At 59.1% G+C, this 18,475-nt stretch overlaps 1 protein-coding gene across 1 annotated transcript; it reads right to left on the bottom strand.

The window, feature by feature from the left end:
• Positions 1-5,808: 5,808 nt before the first annotated feature.
• Positions 5,809-12,892, bottom strand: VTN (vitronectin). Its single transcript, XM_032773764.2, has 8 exons — positions 12,600-12,892; positions 11,870-11,989; positions 10,383-10,709; positions 9,765-9,904; positions 9,065-9,221; positions 8,274-8,426; positions 6,458-6,742; positions 5,809-5,987 (listed from the first exon to the last, which is right to left on the bottom strand). The coding sequence occupies exons 1-8, from the start codon at positions 12,658-12,660 to the stop codon at positions 5,890-5,892; spliced, it is 1,341 nt and encodes a 446-aa protein (XP_032629655.1). The 5' UTR covers positions 12,661-12,892; the 3' UTR covers positions 5,809-5,889.
• Between the last annotated feature and the right edge of the window lie 5,583 nt (positions 12,893-18,475).

Here is an 18,475-nt window from a genome sequence, read left to right as displayed (position 1 = left end):
TGGAGCAGGACACCTGTGAGCTACGGTCCCTCTCCTTCCCCACAGATGAGCCCAGACCCCAGCTCGCGCCGGCAAGGCGTGCTCTGCTTCGTGGACCTGGCTGGCAGCGAGAGGGTGAAGGACACCGGCTCAGCTGGGGAGCGCTTAGTGGAGGCCAGCAACATCAACCGCAGTCTTCTGGCTCTGGGTAAGGCCCCTGCAGCCGGGCCAGAGAGAGGAGCCAGGCGTGCAGGCACCCCCAGCTGGCTGCAAGCTCGGCTGTGCCTTGAGGCTTTTCTGAGCGCCAAGGCAAGTGTGACGGGCTGTCCTTCCCGCAGGGCACTGCATCTCTCTGCTGGTGGACCCCAGACGGAGGTGGAGTCACATCCCGTACAGGGACAGCAAGCTCACTCGGCTGCTGGCCGAGTCCCTGGGCGGATCCGGGATCACACTCATGGTAGGAGCCTGGCTCCCCTCTGTACCGGGAAGGGCTGGGTGAGGGCCTGGAGCCGCAGCCCCACAGGTGCAGAGCTGGAATGGGGATCTGTCAAAGTCACACTGCAAGGCTGTGGGCGAGCCAGGACTAGAACCTAGGAGTCTGGGGTTCCTGCCTGAGCCAGTTAGGCCGGGGCCACAGGGAGAGACTCACCAAAGCCCTCTCTGCTGAGGGCCCCTCCAGGAGCTGCTCCTCAGCCTCGTCCCTTGTCCAGCAGGTTGCCTGCATCTCGCCCTCCTTGCGCTGCCTCCCGGAGACACTGCGCACACTGCGCTTCGCTGGCAGGGCCAAGAAGGTCACCACCAAGCCTGTGGCACAAAGGGTAAGGCCAGAGGGTTCTGAACACAAGGACGGCCACGTGGGGTCAGACCTGGAGCCCAGTGTCCTGTCTCTGACAGCAGCCAATGCCAGGTGCTTCAGGGAATGGACAGAGCAGGGCTATTATCGAGTGATCCTGCCCCTGGCGTCCAGTCCTAGCTTCTGGCAGTTGGTGGTTTAGGGACACCCACAGCATAGGGTTGTGTCCCTGCCCAGCCTGGCAAACAGCTGTTAATGGGCCTAGCCTCCAGGAACTCATCTTGTTCTTTTTTGCACCCAGTTATTCTCTTGGCCTTCACAACATCTGAACATCTGAGTTCGCTGCATCCCAGGGCAGGGCCCCTTGTGGCCAGGGCCCTCTCCCCGAGTTGTGGGGCCCCCTCCCCTCTGTCACGGAGTCACCGGGCGATGCTCTGGAACTGCTCCCCACTAAGCCAGTCAGGACTTTGGGGAGCCTCCTCTCCCTTGGAGCAGACTTGTTCAGGGCAAGAAGCTCACACATCTTCACCTCCTGGGTCTCTCCTTGGAGCATTCAGCATCCTCTGCACCTCGTGGGTTCCCACAGTGAAGCCCACACAGGCGGGGTCCTGGGGAAGCCCAGGTCCTGCACCCGCTTTGCAGTCAGACGTGACTCTTAGCCAGCAAAACGAGGTTTATTCGATGACGGACCGGGTCTAAACAGAGCTGAATTACAGCGAAACAGACCCTCGGCGGGTCCATTCTGGGGGGCAGTGAGCCAAACCCCTAGTTGCACTTCATCCTTTCCCAGGCAGCTCCAGACTAACTCCCTCCAGACCTCCTCCTCTCTGCTGCGTCCTTTCCCGGCCAGGAGGCTCTGATGCCTTTGTCTCAACACTTTCAGCTGGCACCTTTGCAGAGGAGGGGCCCAGGCCATTCAGTTGCTAGGCAGGCAGTGCACGGCTTTAGGGCATTGGCCCCTCTGTAGCAATCACACACCTCTATCCCACCACCAAGATACTTAAAACTGCCTAGGGGACACTGAGGCACCAACACGTGTTCAGAGCAAACATTAAGAACAGTCCAGTTTGTCACCACTCTAAGCTTGTGCCTTTGATTTTCCAGGATTTCCAGGAGAGTGTTTGCGAAGTTTTGGAGCAAGAAATCCAGGCCCTGCGGGAGGAAAACCTCTCCCTGCGCCGCAGCTGTGGTCTGCCCAGGACTATGGGGGGAGCCAGCCCCACAGCTCCCACGTGCGGCTGGAGCGGCGGGCAGGGCTGGAGGTTAGGGATCCAGGTGGCGCCTGGGGGACGGGGTGGAGCCTGCAGGGGGCACATGGCTTGTGCACCAGAGATTGTGACCTGCCACCCTCCAGGCCCTGGCCCAAGTGCGATGCAGCAGCTGGCTCCGTTGTCACCCATCTCATCTTCCTTGCAGAGCTGTCGAGTGCCAGGAGAGAGCCATGCCCCTGGCAGAGAGGAGCCGGAGAGCACCCAGCTTGGGCCGCGCAGCCTATATGGCCCTCCTGCAGGAGTTTGTGCTGGAGACGAGCAGTTAGTAGCACAGGACGTTTCCCCTCCTGGGCTGCCCTGGGAGACTCAACTCTGGCGGGGGACCAGCCACACCCTCCTCAAGCCCTGATGTTGCGGGTGAGCCCGGGCATGGCCTGGTACCTAGCACAGAGTCACTGGCAAAGCGATGCTCTAACATATGGGGTGGGCAGGTTGCCGTGCGTGTTCCGCAGCCACCTCAGCAGTTGCTATCGTGCAGGGCAGGCAGGGGCCCAGCTCCTCAGGCTGGTTTCAGGAGGGCACCCAGCCTAGCCCCCCAGGCAAGTGCTTTCCCCTGGACCCCGGGGGCAGTGAGCAGCTGGGAGCGCTGTCTTGGCACAGGGATCCAAGCCAGAATGCCCCCACCTCGGCACAGGGGCTCACCCTCGGCCGGCGCTGGGCTGTCCCGGCACAGATCACCAGAACTCCACAACACCACCCAGGCTCTGCCTGCCTCCGCCTCTTGCTGCAGAGTCCTGCACCCGACTCTCTGCGACTCCAAGACCACCACCAACCCTTCTCCATGCCTGGAAGGCCCCCAGCACTTGCAGGCTGCCCCAGCTCAGTCCCCCAACTGGGCCTGGAACCCCAAAAGATCGGGCCTGCTGGCCGGCGTGATATGAGCCAGATCTTGCTCCTCTGGCTCCTCACAACCAGCAAGGGGTTGCCCCGCGCACTACCAAAGGGCGCATGAGTCTGCTGGCACGGCGGGAACCTGCATGGGGGTGGCCCTGCTAGAGTCTAGATGAATGCTGGGGGGCCAGCCTCACAGTCACAACTATCCTTCCAATTGTCCTGCTTGGCAAGGAGGGGAGCCAATCCTGCTGAACGGCAGCAGCTCGCCAGGGAGGGGCAATGTGCCTGGCACAGGAGTTGGTGAGTAAGGGAGGGGAGGGCAATGCAGGCAGGCCTGAGAAGCCCATGGGTGGGTGGCCAGGCTGGAGGCCTGGCTGGGGTGGTGGGTGACAGCGGCATGTAGGGTGAGGGAAACCCTCTTAGCCAGACCCTGAGCTGTGTGCACGATGGGGAGGCATTTCCGATCACCTTGAAGAACTGGGTGGGGGGAAGTCTGGACTCTCAGCTCCTGGCGTGGAGAGGTGGGGGGCCGGTGAGGAGGCCTCGGACATGCGGGGGTGGTGCTGGGCATGCAGGGGGATGCACGGTGCACGCTGGTGCACGGGGGGGGCACTTGGCGTGCAGGGGGGGATGCTCGGTGCATGCTGGGTGTGTGTGGGGGGGGCCACTGGGCATGCAGTGTGGGGGGTGCTGAGATGGGACGCTACCTGGGAAGGGTTCCAGGTTACTATAGCGAATTCTTTCCCAGGTGTCTTGCAGAGCCCAGGCCCATCCCTCAGCCTTGGGTTACTCATGGGCCACGGTCGCTGGGGCAGGCACAGTCCCAGGCCTGGCAGAACAGCCAGGCTCGGGGAGCCCCAAAAACGGGTGTTGCAGGAATTCCTGCTCCAGGCAGCTTCTCAGCCAACCGCAGGCCCTGCCAGCCCCTGGAGCTGCTGGCTGGGTGACTGACCTGCCTGTCACTGGGGTGACCCCCCACCCCCACCCCAAGTCGCACCCTGCCAGGCTGTGGGGCTGCTGGCTCTTGTCTCACCGGGCACCGTGGCTGGGATGGCCCAGCTCCTCAGGAATGTTGTGATGCCCCAGGGCGGCCCCACTCCCACTCATCTCGTTTACGTTCCAGGCACCTGGAGTCCCCCCCAGCCTTCAGCAGCTGGGGCCAGGCCCGATGCTCCCCCGAAGCTGCCCCCGGCTCCTGCAGCATCCAGGCCCTGCCCTGCCCCTGCCCTGCCCCCAGTGCAGCCCAGTGTGGCCACGTGAGTCTCCTCTTCCTGTCTGACTTGGCGCCTGAGGCCCTGGCCCCTCATGTGTCCTGCAGGCTGGTTTGTCAGCCCGTGGCCGTGACGCCCCAGGGGAGCCGACGCCCCAGCATCTGGGCTGGTTCTGGCTCTGCCGGGGGGAATCTGGCTGAAGGCTGCTCCTGCAGGACCCAGCTCAGCACAAAGGGCAGAGAATGGATGGGCCATGGAGCCTGGACTCCGTCTCCCTTCCAGCGGGACACCTGCCCCAGCTTGCGCCCTGGCCTTGGCGCCCCCAGCCATGTGTGGAGCTAAGCCCCAGCACACACAGGGGCTCTGCCGGCTGGGTGCCTGAGCCACGTCCCCTCCCCTGCTCTCTAGCAGACCCTGCCTCCTGTCCCTGGCTGCGCTCGCGCTCCCAGGTACGGCTCCCCCTGCCAGGCTGGCTGGGAACAGGAGCTTTCAGCCTAAGGGCTCTGCTTGTCCTTCCAGCTGCTTGTGGAACTGCTGCCATGGGAGGGGCTCACTGCCCAGAGCAGTTCCAGGTTCCAGGGGCCCAGCCAGGGCAGCCCATGGGAGGATCCGACTCAGCCCTGGCCCCAGCAGCACGCTGTGGCTCCCTGGTTTCTCCAGGGGAAAAGGTGAGAGTCAGCAACCTGGGGCCAGGTGAGAGTCCAGCCGTGGGGCTGTGCAGGCAGGAGCACAGGCCCCCAGGACAGGGCAGGGGCTCAGGGCACATCAGAAGGTGACCCAGGGATACGGTGGGAGGCAGTGGGGTGGGGCAGCCATGGCCAGATTTGATGTGGGCCCCAGTACTCAGCACAGCCCTTGCTTGCTCTGCAGGAGCCTGGGCCGAAGGAAGAGCTCTGCCGGCTCGTGTCTGCTCCTGAGAGACACCCAGCAGCAGGGCCCCAAGCCTCCCCCCAGCCTGGAGGGGCAGGTCATGCCATCAGCCCCTCTCCTGCCAGGCAGCAGCACAGGGCACCAAGGTAAGACATGACAAAGCAGCAGCTGCCAAGGTTTCCCTATTGGGGGGGTCAGAATTGGGGTGTCCCTGGCTCCCCATAGGGGCCCCTCGACTGTGCAGATACTGTGAGCCTGGGTCAGGAGAAGCCCTTCCCAGCATGCCTTGCACAAGAGAGACTAAGGGAGATGTGGGGCAGAGGCTCCCTGGAAGTCATGTCTTCATGGAGCTGAACTGGAGGGGTGGGGAGCTCCTTAGCTTTGGGGCCCATCCCAGGATCGTGACCCTTTCCCCAGCTCTGGTTCCCTGACACCCGCTTGCAGCCAGAGGGGAGGAGGGTTGAGCCCAGGGCGAGGCTGCCACTAATCGCTCCTGTCCTTTGCGGCCAGCAGCAGGTGCTGACCCCGAGCTGCGGCTGGAGGAGGTGCTGGACTCACTGCAGGAGCAGCTCCAATCCTATAGCCTGCAGAACCAGGGCTCCAGCTGCACACGGGATGCCCAGGATTGACGCTGAGCACGTGCCCCACGCCAAGGGACAATAACTCTTTCAGTGCCGTGGTGGAGTGCCCCATGTCCTGGTGCATGGCCAGGACCCAGGGCCCAATCCCCTGCAGGCTCTGGGGAGGCAGGTGGGGCCTGGCTGGGGTGTGGCCTGCACAGCCCTGCCCACGAAGCTCCCGCTGCCCCAGACAGACGCGGTCCAGGGCTGACACAGAGCTCCCTGTTTATTTGGCTTTAGCGAAAATCCCAGCTGCTGTGGATATGGCGGGATGGCGGCAGCCCATCCCCTTGGGGGCTCCCCTCTCCCGCTCATGGGCAGCCCAGCCAGTACTGAGCGATGGGGCGTGGGTAGCGAGGGCGCACAAAGTCCACACGCTTGCTGCGCAGGTTGAGGCGATAGTACTTGTCTGCAGGAGAGAAGGGCATGACCGTCAGTCCGCCGGGGAACAGGGCCCAGGGCTCCACTCATCCCACCCTCAACCACAGCTCAGAGCAGCAGGAGCTGAACAGGCCTTGCTGGCCTCCCCTAGCCTCCCACCAAGTGCAGGGACAACCCTGCTCAAAGCTTTGGCCAGAGTCCAGGCCCTGCCAGGGCAGCCTGACTCCCGTGTTCAGGCCCAACCTGCCCCTCTGTGAGGATCCCCTTGCCCCAGCTGCCAGCCTGCTCCGGCTCTCCTCCATGCCATGAGGCGCCTCTCCACAAGTCAGTCCAGTCTCTCACAGTCAGGCTGAGCAGAACTGCAGGGCCTGGGAGAGGGTGTCCATAAGGGGGCTGGTGGGGCCGCATGGCAAAGCTGAAGGCCAGCCCTGCTGTGGGGGGGCTAGGTCAGGTCAGCTGTGAGAGCAGCTGGGGTGAGCTGATGGTGCTGGGACCCACCTGCCACGAAGAAGTAGACGCTCTGGATGGGCTGGCACTGGGAGCCCCCGGGCAGCCAGTCAGGGTCCGTGTCCGAGGAGTCGGAATCATCCTGTAGCCAGTCCCAGAAGGTGTGAGCTGCTGGCCGCCGGCTCCTGTACCTCTTGCGGTGCCGGCGGGATTTCCTCCTTCGAGCCCAGCTGCTGGCCCTTGAGGAGACATAGATCCTGCCAGCCATGGCAGCATCCAGGTGGCTCGGCACTCCCTGCCAATCTCTGCTGATGTACCGCGGTCCAGTTGCCCCACCTGGTAGACCAGCACAGCATGGGCATGAGGACTGGCTGGCAGCATAACTGGTGTGGTGTCCCAGCCACGGGCAGAGGCTCACCCAGCGGGGAGGCAGCCCCTGACCGACCTTGCCACAGGCAGCGTCAGGGAATGGGGTCCCCAGGGCCTCCAGAACAGGGAAGGAAAGGAGCTGGCGGGGGGCAGTAGAGCCACCCAATCCCCATGACAGGGCAAGGAGCAGGCTGGGAGGAGAGACGTGATGGCAGGATCCAGCCTGCCGCAAGAGGTCCTGGAGCCTAGCCTTGTTTCCCACCCTGTTCCTCTCCTCCCCAGCTTTCTCTTCATCTTGCACAGCTCTGCAGCATTGGCTCCAGTTAAAACAGACAGGACCTGGTACCTGATTCCATCCTGGTATGTCACCTGTACGGGGGAGCAGCGGGTGCGGGGGGTGTGGTGCAGCCTGGGGACTTGGGTTGTGGTGTGCAGGTGTTTTGGGACTGGGGGGATGCAGCATTGTGAGGAAGTGGGACTGTTCTTAATGTTTCCTCTGAATACTGTGTGGGTGCCTCAGTTTCTGGCCAACACACTGTCTCCTGGCAACTAATGGCCCGGACCCTTCCCCCCTGCAAGGGGATGCTAAAGGTGTGGGAGAACAAAGAGATCAGGTGACCTTCTGGCCCAGGAAAGAGACAAAGGCCAGAAAGTAAGAGCTGGAGACCAGGGGGTTCAGTTGAGGGCTGGCTGGGGATGGGAAGTGAGGGCAGAGGGGGTTGTCTGGCTCGCTGGGCCCCAGGATGGACCCAGCTGAGTGGTCCCATTCTCTGTTCCTACAAGCTTTGTTTTAAACCGTGTTCCTGTCATCTAATAAACCTCTGTTTTACTGGCTGGCTAAGAGTCACGTCTGACTGTGAAGCGGGGGTGCATGCAGGATCCTCTGGTTTCCCCAGGCCCCCGCCTGGGCGAACTCGCTGTGGGAAGCGCACGGAGGGGCAGGGGATGCTGAATACTCCAAGGTCAGACCCAGAAGGTGAAGCCGTGTGAGCTTCTTGCCCTGAACAAGTCTGCTCCAAGGGAGAGGAGGCTCCCCAAAGTCCTGCCTGGCTTGGTGGGGAGCAGTTCCAGAGCATCGCCAGGGAAGGGGATGCTAAAGGTGGGGGAGAACAAGATCAGGTGACCTGGCCCAGGAGAGAGACAAGGCCAGAATGGAGGCACCCACACAGTATTCAGAGAAAACATTAAGAACAGCTCCACTTTGTCACAAGCATGTGGGGGTGCCTCTGTGCTATCACTCCCTGTGAATCTGGCCTCTTGCATGTGTTGGGTGGAGCTGGTCCCACATACACCAGAGCTGGATCAGGGGCCCTTAACTTGCCTGTCCTGTTTAGCACTTGACCTCCCAACCTGCATCACTCCCTTTTTGCAAAGCCCCTAGCAGCGCATACATGCTTGGGGTGCGTCCCATGGCCTCTGGTTCCCCCTGCCCCAGCCCTCTGGCTTCAGTGACATGCTCTGCCCGGGCCCATAACCTGGGCCATTCCTCCCCACTTACTGCGCGGGGAGCCCCCAAAGAGCAGTTGGAAGAGGTCCTCCCAGCTGTCGCCCTGCATGAGCGTGTAGTGATCAAACACCAGCGATGGGGAGGACACCTCGCAGTCCTGCCGGCTGGGCTGGTTGGCAAAGTCGTATGCCCAGTAATGCTTGTCTGGAAACAAGACATGGAGTCTGTCAGGCTGGAGAGATGTCATCCTGCTGGACGGGGCTGGGGCCCAAGGCACAGGGTCCTCGCGCTGCTGGCTGGAGCAGGGCAGGGCATTCCCCAGCACTGGGACTGGCTGGCAGTACAAGGCAGCTCCATTCAGCAGCCAGGGGCTCTCCAGCCTTCATAGCGTAGCCAGGCCCAGCACCGATCGTGTTGTTACACCTCTTGGTTCTAGTAACACCCCAGGCCCTGGAGGCAGGTGAGCGGCGAGATGCCTGGCTTTCCGTTCAATCCAGTACAGCTGGGTGCCATGACCGAGTGCAGTGAGCAGCCCAGACACGCCCCAGCTGCGAGTGAAACCACGTTTATTAGTGTCTTAAACCCTCATCATTTCTAGCCACTCTCCTGAGTTCTGAGTGCCTGCAGCTGGCAGCGCCTGGTATGCAGGCGAGGGCCCTGTGCCCGTGGGCTGAGCAGCCAGGCAGGGACGGGCTGGCACTGCCGGACAGCAGGGTTGTGGAGAATGGCAGGGCCAGTGGGCAATGGGTTGCAGTGAGCTGGGGGCTCAGCACCAGCAGGGCACTGCGGGGAGACACAGTGGGGAGGGGTAGTTGGGCCGGCTGGGAAAGCAGCTCATTTACCTTTAAAGAAATAGACTCTCTCCTGGCCATGGTAGCTGTGTGCGGGCAGGGCGAAGGCTGCGTCGATGTCATCAGGGATGGCCTGGAAGCCGTCCGAGATATTGCGGGGGTAGCCGGAGTCTAGCGCACCGTCATCAAAGCGCCAGTACTGACTGCCCTTGGGAGACAGCCAAAAGGCAGGGTCACCTGGGGGCGCTGCTGCTGGGCCCAGGCAGCATGTCCCTCCCTGAGGAGCAGCATTCAAGAGCCACAAGGACTCTGGGCCATGAACCCACAACCCTGAGCTATGTATATTCCCTGCAGCGAAGCGTCCGCCCCCGTTAGCGCTCTCCCCGCTGCCATGCAGGACACTGGCCTGGCCACGCCCTGACACACCAACGGGCAGCCCAGCGCATGCCCAAGGGCTCTTGGCAAACGCCTGTCACTGTCCTACCTTTGACCGGGGCCATCAGCTGTGTGTCTGGCCTGTCAGCTCTGCCCCCTGCTGCCCTCCTGCACAGGGGCACAGGCCAGGGGGATGAGACCTCGCAGCTTGTCAGGGTGGCAGCCTAGAGCAGGGCCTCCCAAAGGAGCTGGCGGCGGCTGGCTGGGGTGGCCCGATGGTGTGAGTGGTGTTGCGGCAGCGAGTGGTGCTCACGAGTCAGGCCATGCAGCAGCAGCACAGGCAGGACTTTAGCCCAATCCCGGCTCACGGCCCCACCTGGAAAATGTAGGTCTTGCCCTGACAGTTAATGCGTGTGAAGGCGGCATCAACGGGTCCCTCGATGCCCCAGACATCGCGGATGAGCTTGGGGTAGCCAGGCCTCACGCTCTTCTCATCCAGTTCATAGACGTATTTCCCTGAGCGAGGAGGGACAGGAGCCGTGAGGGGGGCAGCTCCCACCGCCCCCACCCCTGCAAAGTCCCCCAGTGTTTTGTTTCCTGCCCCTAGTGCACACTCTGTGAAAGGCTGGCTGTCTGCAGGGAGGCTCTGCACCGAGCCGGAGCCCCTCACCAGGCCCAGGATAGCCACAGCAATGCAAGCAACCCAGGGCTTTGCCCTGACAGCACAGCATCTGCCTCTGTGGGGGACTCAGGCTCCAAGGCCCGTCAGTCCAGGCTGTCAAGGGCCCAGCCAGTGCCAGCTGTGATGGTGGGTTTGATGGCATGCACATGTCTGGGAACTGGGCTGAGACCCATCTTCCCCCTCAAGCATCTAGCCTATGGGAGTGACCTGAGATGGAAGCGAGTCAGTGCCCTGGAGGGGGAAGCCTGTGCAGCCCTTGGCTCTGAGCCAGCCCCTGCCCAGGGCCTGCGGGCAGCACTCGCCTGCCAGTACCTCGGAATGCATAGAGAGAACCGTTCTTCAGGTCTGTGAATGCATCAAAGGGCTTCCCGCTGCACAGCTCCTCCACCTCCTCCTGCTGCACCTCTTCCTCCTCCTGCTGCACATGCTCCACCTCTTCTGGCCCACTGGGGACCAGCAGGTGGGCACCACTGCCTGGCGCTGTGACTGAATTGACAGTGGCAGCACTGCCTGGGTCTGGAGATGTGGTTGGAGCATCAGTCCCTGTGTCGAGGACCTCTGTCTCTTCACCCCAGGTAGCATTGGTGCTGTAGTCTATGTAGTCATCCTCGGGGAATGCAAACATGTCCCCCCGGGTCACTGTACACAGGGCAAGAGAGAGGCTCAGCATGAGCCAGTCAGCAGCTGGAAGCCCAGGGATGCTACAGCCCTGACTCTGTGCTGGGGCTCTGAGTGGCTGGGCCAGAGGTGATGTGCTGCCAGAAGAACGTTCCCATTCAGCATGGGAAGAAGGGTCCCTCCTACGCTCCCCACCCCCTGAATCAGTCGCTAGCCCCCTAGACTTCCTGCCCCTTGGAAATCACAAGGGCCCCTTGTCACGGAGCCCCGGGCGATGCTCTGGAAACTGCTCCCCACAAAGTCAGCAGGACTTTGGGGAGCCTCCTCTCTCCTCAGAGCAGACTGTCTTCAGGGCAAGAAGCTACACGTCTTCACCCTGGGTCTCTCCTTGAGCATCAGCATCCTCTGCCCCTCCATGCACTTCCCACAGAGAGCCGCCCCAGCGGGGTCTTGGGGAAGCACAGGGCCGTGCAACCCCCACTTCGCAGTCAGACGTGACTCTCAGCCAGCCAGTAACACAGAGGTTTATTCGATGACAGGAACAGGGTCTAAAACAGAGCTTGTAGGTACCACGAACCGGACCCCTCGGCCGGGTCCATTCTGGGGGCAGTGAGCCAGACAACCCCATCTGCCCTCACTCCTCGTTCCCAGCCAGCTCCAGAATGAAACCCCCTCTAGCCCCTCCTCTCTGCTCAGCCCCTTCCCCGGGCCAGGAGGGCACCTGACCTCTTTGTCTCCAACACCTTCAGCTGGCACCTTTGCAGGGGAGGGGCCCAGGCCATCAGTTGCTAGGAGACAGAGTGCCAGGCATTTAGGTGCACTGGCCCTTTGCTCTGTAGCAACCATAAACCCTGATCCCACCACCTAGATACTTAAGAACTGCATAGGGGACACTGAGGCACCAACACAGTATTCAGAGAAAACATTAAGAACAGTCCCAGTTTGTCACACCCCTGTGAAGAGGGCTCAGCATCAGCCTGCCTCCTAATGGAATGTCCCACTGACCACAGCAGCTGCTGAAAGGGGCCATGCTGGCTGGGCACTCACTGACCCGGGCATATCGCCACACGCAAATCTGGCAACCGCAGGGAGCCAATGGCAACCGCAGGGAGCCCGGGCCTTGCTTGTGACTGCTCCCTGGCAAGGGGAAAGGGCCTGGGGGCTCCAGAGCGGGCAGGTACCTTTTGTCTTGCAGGCGCTGGCATAGTCACTGCAGCAGCTCTGGTAGTACACACAGAGGGCGTCGCACTGGCACTTCCTCTGGGCATTGAAACCATCCTCACAATGGCCCACACATGACTCTGAAACAGCCAACCGCCAGCCAGGAAGTAACTGCAGCAAACCCACCCCCAGGGAATGAGCCACGGCCCCTGGGGCAGCCAGCGATGCCCCACACCAGCCCCACCTGCTAGCAATGGCTGGCTGCTGGTGCAAACAGGACCTGGCTGTTGTCAGCCTCACCACCCAGGCAGCCCTGCGCACTGCAGCAGGATTTCACTAGCTCCTTGTCCCCACCCCTCCGTGCCATGCTTCTCCCCAAGCCCCAGAACCTGCAGAAGCTGGGAGTGTCTGGCTGCTCGTCCCCACTGCTGTGGGGTGTGCGATGTGGTGACTAGTGCCATGAATGGAGATCTGCCTGTGGGGAGAGGTCAGCAGCGCCTGGCTGCTCCTTTCAAGATCCTGTCCACAGACCAGGCTGCCTGGCAACCCCGGCCAGAACACCAGCAGGCTCCTGGGGAACTCAGCTGCTGCTTTCTCCCGGGCTCCTTGGCCAATTGGAGGCCTCAATAGCCTCAGCACCCAGAAGCCCAACGGACCCGTTTGCTCTCTCTCAAAGGCTAGCTGGAAGCGGGAGCTAAGGAACTGGCCTGTCCAGCAGGGAGCCCAGCCGAGGGGAGAGCAGAGACTTACCTTCAGCTGCAAGAGCCCTGCAGAGCAAAGCCAGCGTCAGAGCTGGGACCAGCAGCCTCATGGCGCGTGGCTCCTAGGACTGCTCAGGCAGGCTGACGCTGCTGCTAGAGCTGGGCTGCAGCCTCCTGTCCCAGGAACTCGCTGTTTGCTTAGCCTGCCCCTCCCCAGGGAGAAAACAAACAGTCAGAAGGTCAAAAAAGCAAAAGAGCAGGAGGTGACTGACTCCCCCGGCCTCCCCCCCACAGGCCTGGAAGGGGTCTGAAGGCCTTTGCACAGGCAGTACCTGCTGGGACCCTGCTTGGGAGCTGACTCTCTAGCAAGGCTAAACAAAACCTGTACGCACCAAGCTGAAGGCGGCTAGAACCAGGTTTGAAACTCACTGGCTGGCATGGGCCAGGGAGTCTTTTCCAAACGCCTTGGCAGCCCCACAGTAAGGAGCTGGCCAGTGAGTCTCTCCTTGGAGCCAGCTGGGCAGGAGATGAGAGGCCTTTTCAGACAGTCATTGTCTAAGGCCTAGAAGGGCCACCAGATCAGCCAGTCAGGCCTGTGTGTCAACCTAAACCCAACAACTGAGACCAAGCCCAGCCTATAGGAGATGGGAGGTAAAACGCTGTTGCAGGTTCCAAGGACGTTACCAACTTGTAAGTCACGTGTGTGCCTGAAAATCTTAAAACCCAGCTCCTGTGGCGAAGGTTACGTGAGAATCTCAACTTCCATTTTATAGCCAGTAGCTTTCTAGCCCTCACTTTTGCAGCAAAAAGTTTGAAAATCATAGACTTGTAGGACTGGAAGGGACCTTGAGAGGTCTCTAGTCCTGTCCCCTGCAGTCCCGGCAGGACTAAGTATTATCTAGACCATCCCTGACAGGTGTTTGTCCAACCTGCTCTTTAAAATCCCCAATGATGGAGATTCCAACACCTCCCTGGACAATTCATTCCGGTGCTTAACCACCTTGACAGTTAGCAAGTTTTTCCTAATGTCCAACCTAAACCTCCCTTGCTGCAGTTTAAGTCCATTGCTTCTTGTCCTGTTCTCAGAGGTTAAGAGCAATTTTTCTCCCTCCTCCTTGCAACAGCCTTTTACATACTTGAAAACCTGTTTTGATGTGCTAGAAGATAACTGAGGTCGAATAAGTAACACTGCTTGCAGGTGGATTGTAGCTCCTAGAAAAATCCACTATCACCTAGAGCAAGGTGCTGAAAAACGAAAACCTGTAGCGCACAAGCTCCGAAGTCGGCCTAAGAAACAGGGTCTTAGAAACGTACACGATACATGAGCTGGCATTAGCGGCGGAGAGTACATTATTACCAAACCACAGCATCTAGCGCATAGACACCTCCTTCTTGCACAAGCTTATGGTAAGGCCCAGGCCGGGTAAGCAAACTCAAACGCGTTGTGCCCAAATAGTAGTGCGGAGGTCTACATCCCTTGGAGCCACGAGCCGACTGTGGGACAGGCCCTGTTGGTAGAGAGCTGAGAGGCCCTTTGTTCAGACACCCGCATTGCTCTATCCAAGGCCCATACAAGAAGCGGCCGCCACCAGACTCTATCACACCCAGCCTTCAAGCCGCTGTGTGTCCAACGCCTAGAAACCCAACCACTCCAGAGCACCAAAAAGACCTTAGGAAGATGCGGAGGCAAACCCCAACGCGTTTGGCAGGTTCCAAGGACGTTACCCAACTTGATAGTTCATGTGTGTGCCTGAAAATCTAAAACCCAGCTCCTGTGGCGAAGGTTACGTGAGAATCTCACACTTCCATTTTATAGCCAGTAGCTTTCTAGCCCTCACTTTTGCAGCAAAAAGTTTGAAAAATCATAGACTTGTAGGACTGGAAGGGACCTTGAGAGGTCTCTAGTCCTGTCCCCTGCAGTCCGGCAGGACTAAGTATTTTATCTGACCATCCCTGACAGGTGTTTGTCCACCTGCTTCGTTAAAAATCCCCAATGATGGAGATTCCAACACCTCCCTGGACAATTCATTCCGGTGCTTAACCACCTTGACAGTTAGCAAGTTTTTCCTAATGTCCAACCTAAACCTCCCTTGCTGCAGTTTAAGTCCATTGCTTCTTGTCCTGTTCTCAGAGGTTAAGAGCAATTTTTCTCCCTCCTCCTTGCAACAGCCTTTTACATACTTGAAAACCTGTTTTGATGTCCCCTCTCAGTCTTCTCTTCTCTAGACTAAACAAACCCAGTTTTTTCAATCTCCCCTCATAGCTCATGTGTTCTAGACCTTTAATCATTTGTGTTGCTCTTCTCTGGACCTTCTCCAATTTGTCCACATCTTTCCTGAAATGTGGCGCCCAGAACTGGATACAATGCTCCATTTGAGGCCTAATCAGCGTGGAGTAGAGCAGAAGAATGACTTCTCGTGTCTTGCTTATAACACTCCTGCTAATACAGCCCAGAATGATGTTCTTTGTTTGCAACAGTGTTACACTGTTGATTCATATTTAGCTTGTGATCCACTATGACTCTCAGATCCCTTTCTGCAGTACTCCTTCCTAGGCAGGCGTGTGAGACAGTATCAAAAGCTCTACTAAAGTCAAGATATACCACATCCACTGCTTCCCCCTATGCACAAGGCTTGTTACCCTGTCAAACAAAGCTGTCAGGTTGGTCTGACGTGATTTGTTTTTGACAAATCCACACTGACTGTTACTTATTCACCTCATTATCTTCTAGGTGTTTGCAAATGGATTGCTTAATTATTTGCTCCATAATCTTTCTGGGCACAGAAGTTAAGCTGACTGGTCTGTAATTCCCTGGATTGTCCTTATTTCCCTTTGTATAGATGGGCACTAGATTTGCCCTTTTCCAGTCTTCTGGAATCTCTCCTGTCTCCCATGACTTTCCAAAGATAATCGCTAATGGCTCAGATATCTCCACAATCAGCTCCTTGGGTATTCTAGGATATATTTCATCAGGCCCTGGTGCCTTGATGACATCTAACTTGTCTAATTAATTTTTAACTTGTTCTTTCCCTATTTTAGCCTCTTCTGATCCTGCTGACCCCCAAAGGCTCAGAGAGCAAATGGCCAGAACCCAGCGTTTGGGATTTTTGAGCTAATCTCATGATTTGTTGGGCCTGACTACGAATCTGTGACTGCCTGGGGCTGGCGATGTTGACACGAGCCCCCAGGACACAGTGATGGCTGCACTTTAGGATCTGAGTGAAGCTATTTCCCTGTGTATCAGCAGCTGCAGGGCAAGTGACCAAACCACCCAGCACTCCAGAGTGGTGGGGGGCTGAAGCCAGGGGCCAGCGACCAGCCTGGCTGCATCATGCAGAGTCTGTGCCCTTTGCTCACTAGTTCATTGGGTACACAGAGCTCTGTGTATTCTGCTCCCAGAATTCTCCTTTCATCAGACCCTCTTGTTACTAATTAACATGAATTCGGCTCTTTCTCCTGGCTCCTGATAACTTCCAGCCATCAGGGGGCAAGGAGCAAAGGTCCAGGGTCCACCTGGGCCCAGCCTGAGCATGCGGCAGTGTCCCATTGCAAAGCAGGGCCCGGATGCTCTGCCCGCTGTGCGGCATCTCACATTGCTACAGCAGAGAGACATTGCACACTTAGTGACAGAGCTGCTGGGACTGGAGAGACTGCGGATGGTCTGTGTGCACTGCTCTCTGCCCTTGCAGGAGTCATGGTAGTTTGTCAGCCTTATCACCCCTTCTGTAGGCTGGGAGACAGAGACAAGGTTCCGCGGGAGCTCTCAGATCTTCCTCAGCCTCCTGTCCTGCACTAGGAACGCAGTCAGCAGGGGTTGCTGAAGGCTTTCTCCCCCAGACAAATGGGGTGAGCAAGGCCCTAGGGCCAGGATAGTGGGAAAGGCAGTGAAAGGCAGGCCGGTATGGAGACGGTTTGCCAGTTATCTTTTAGTTCAGTGATAAAGGCCTAATTATCTTCCTACACATTCACATGGTTGAAAACAGATACGATAAAAATGAGAAAAGGTTTAGAAAACCTGACCTGAGGAAAGGTCAAAAATATGGGGCACCTTAGTCTTGAGAAAAGATGATGGGGTGGGGGGGGGGAGAACGGATCTGATAAGAGTCTCACACACGTTCAGGGTTGTTATAGAGAGGACAGTGGATCTGGTTGTTCTGTGTTCCACTGATGGTAGAACAAGAAGTAATCCAGCTTAATCTGCAGCAGGGAGACTGAGGTTAGATATGGCTAAAACTCTCGGACTCCAAGGGAGTTAAGCCCTTCCAAGGGAGGTGTGGAATCCCATCACTGGAGTGTTTTAGGACAGGTTCGATAAACTCGGGCCAGGGCTGGTCGAGGGTTACTCACCGACCACTCTCCCCTGACCTGGCTGCACCAGATGAAAGGAGCCAACGCCAAGCTCCTGAGGTGGAGCCTGCTCCTGCAGGACTATGACATGGACGTGGTCCATGTGAAGGGAAGTGCCAACCTGATAGCAGACGCGTTGTCCCGGAGAGGAGGCCCTGAACTTCCCCAGGTCACTGGGCAGAGTGACCCCGCTCAGCTCAGTCTCGAAGGGGGGAGAGATGTGATGGAGTAGGGGCTGTCTGTGTGGGGAATGGGAGAGCAGGGGAGGACTTTAGGGGATGGACTACACCAGAGCCTGTAACCTGAGCTAGGTAGGGAGGGGAAAGGTCAACACCTTTGCCCGGGAATGAAGACAAAGGAAGGGGCCGGCAGGAGGGAAGTAGTTCAGTTTGGGTTGGGGCTGTGTGGGCAGAATTCAGGGAATCCTAAGCTGGGATCCAAGCACCCTGAACCCCCAGAAGCACTCAGTGGAGGGGTCCTGACTGTGCCTGCAAGCTCTGCTGTAACCTGTGTTCCTGTTGTCTAATAAACCTTCTGTTTTACTGGCTGGTTAAGAGTCACTGTGAGTCCCAGGAAGAGGGGTGCAGTGCCAGACTCCCCCAGACTCCGTGACACCCCCCCCAGGGACATGCACACACACACCAGCTACCCCCCCTAGGGACTCGCGCACACACACCAGCTACCCCCACCACCACCACCTTGATTGACACCACTCTGAATGAGGCCAGCTTGGCCCAGTAGCCAACGTACGCAGAGAACTGTCCCTGGGCTGGGACCGGCAGACAGGGCAACTTACCCAACTGTGTGGAGAAGGAACCGAGCAGCAAACTGCAGCGCTGGATGGGAGGCTGCCTGCTCTCCCGCACGTCGCTCCGTAATGTGCCAGCAGAGCTGCTGTGATCTGGGCCTGTGGCAGCAGGGGACATACGGGCAGAGGCTGCCACTTGCAGCTTCGTGCGGGCTTCAGAGGAGAGAGGGAAAGGCAAGTGTGCGCTGCTGCCACCTGCTCTGCCCAGGCCCCAGGCCAGCCAGGAGTAAGGGACAGCCCCCGACTCCCACTCCCTCCCGTGAGCCTCACCCTGCTGATTGCACATGGGAGAGTTTATGGGGTGAGACTGTCACTGGCCAGCACCCTCAGCACCTCTGCCAGGGGCTGAGCAGCGCTCTCTCAGGCTGCTCGCCCCATCTTGGAGGTGTTGGCTGCAATGGTGGCCAAAGGAGACTTAGGGGAAGGAATGAGCTTTCTGCCCCCAGGGCCTGAGAAAGAGGAGATGGCAGGGCTCTGGGAAGGGGTCTCAGAATAGGTGGTGATAGAAGGGCGTGGTCTGAGGGAGATACAGGTGGGGGACCTGGGGCTCAGGGTGGATCAGCTGGGGGAGCTCAGGGTGGACCAGCTGGGGGGGGAGAGGGGGGCTCAGGATGGATCAGCTGGGGGGGGCTCAGGGTGGACCAGGTGTGGGGACAGAAGGGAGGATCAGGATGGGTCAGCTGGGGGTGCTCAGAGGGGGGCTCAGGGTGGATCTGCTGGGGGTGCTCAGAGGGGGGCTCAGGGTGGATCTGCTGGGCGGAGAGAGGGGG

Source organism: Chelonoidis abingdonii, chromosome 20, assembly GCF_003597395.2.
Source record: "Chelonoidis abingdonii isolate Lonesome George chromosome 20, CheloAbing_2.0, whole genome shotgun sequence".
Lineage (NCBI taxonomy): Eukaryota > Metazoa > Chordata > Testudines > Testudinidae > Chelonoidis > Chelonoidis abingdonii.
This window is presented reverse-complemented; position numbering and strand designations above follow the sequence as displayed.

What these genes read in the sequence shown, in the direction of transcription:
- VTN (XM_032773764.2), bottom strand. Translation starts at nt 12,660, where the DNA reads ATGAGGCTGCTGGTCCCAGCTCTGACGCTGGCTTTGCTCTGCAGGGCT. An exon ending in CAGGGCTCTTGCAGCTGAAG is followed by an intron (nt 11,990 to 12,599) that starts GTAAGTCTCTGC and finishes TGGCTGTTTCAG; the next exon opens with AGTCATGTGTGGGCCATTGT. An exon ending in CGTCTACTTCTTCGTGGCAG is followed by an intron (nt 5,988 to 6,457) that starts GTGGGTCCCAGC and finishes TCTCTCCTGCAG; the next exon opens with ACAAGTACTATCGCCTCAAC.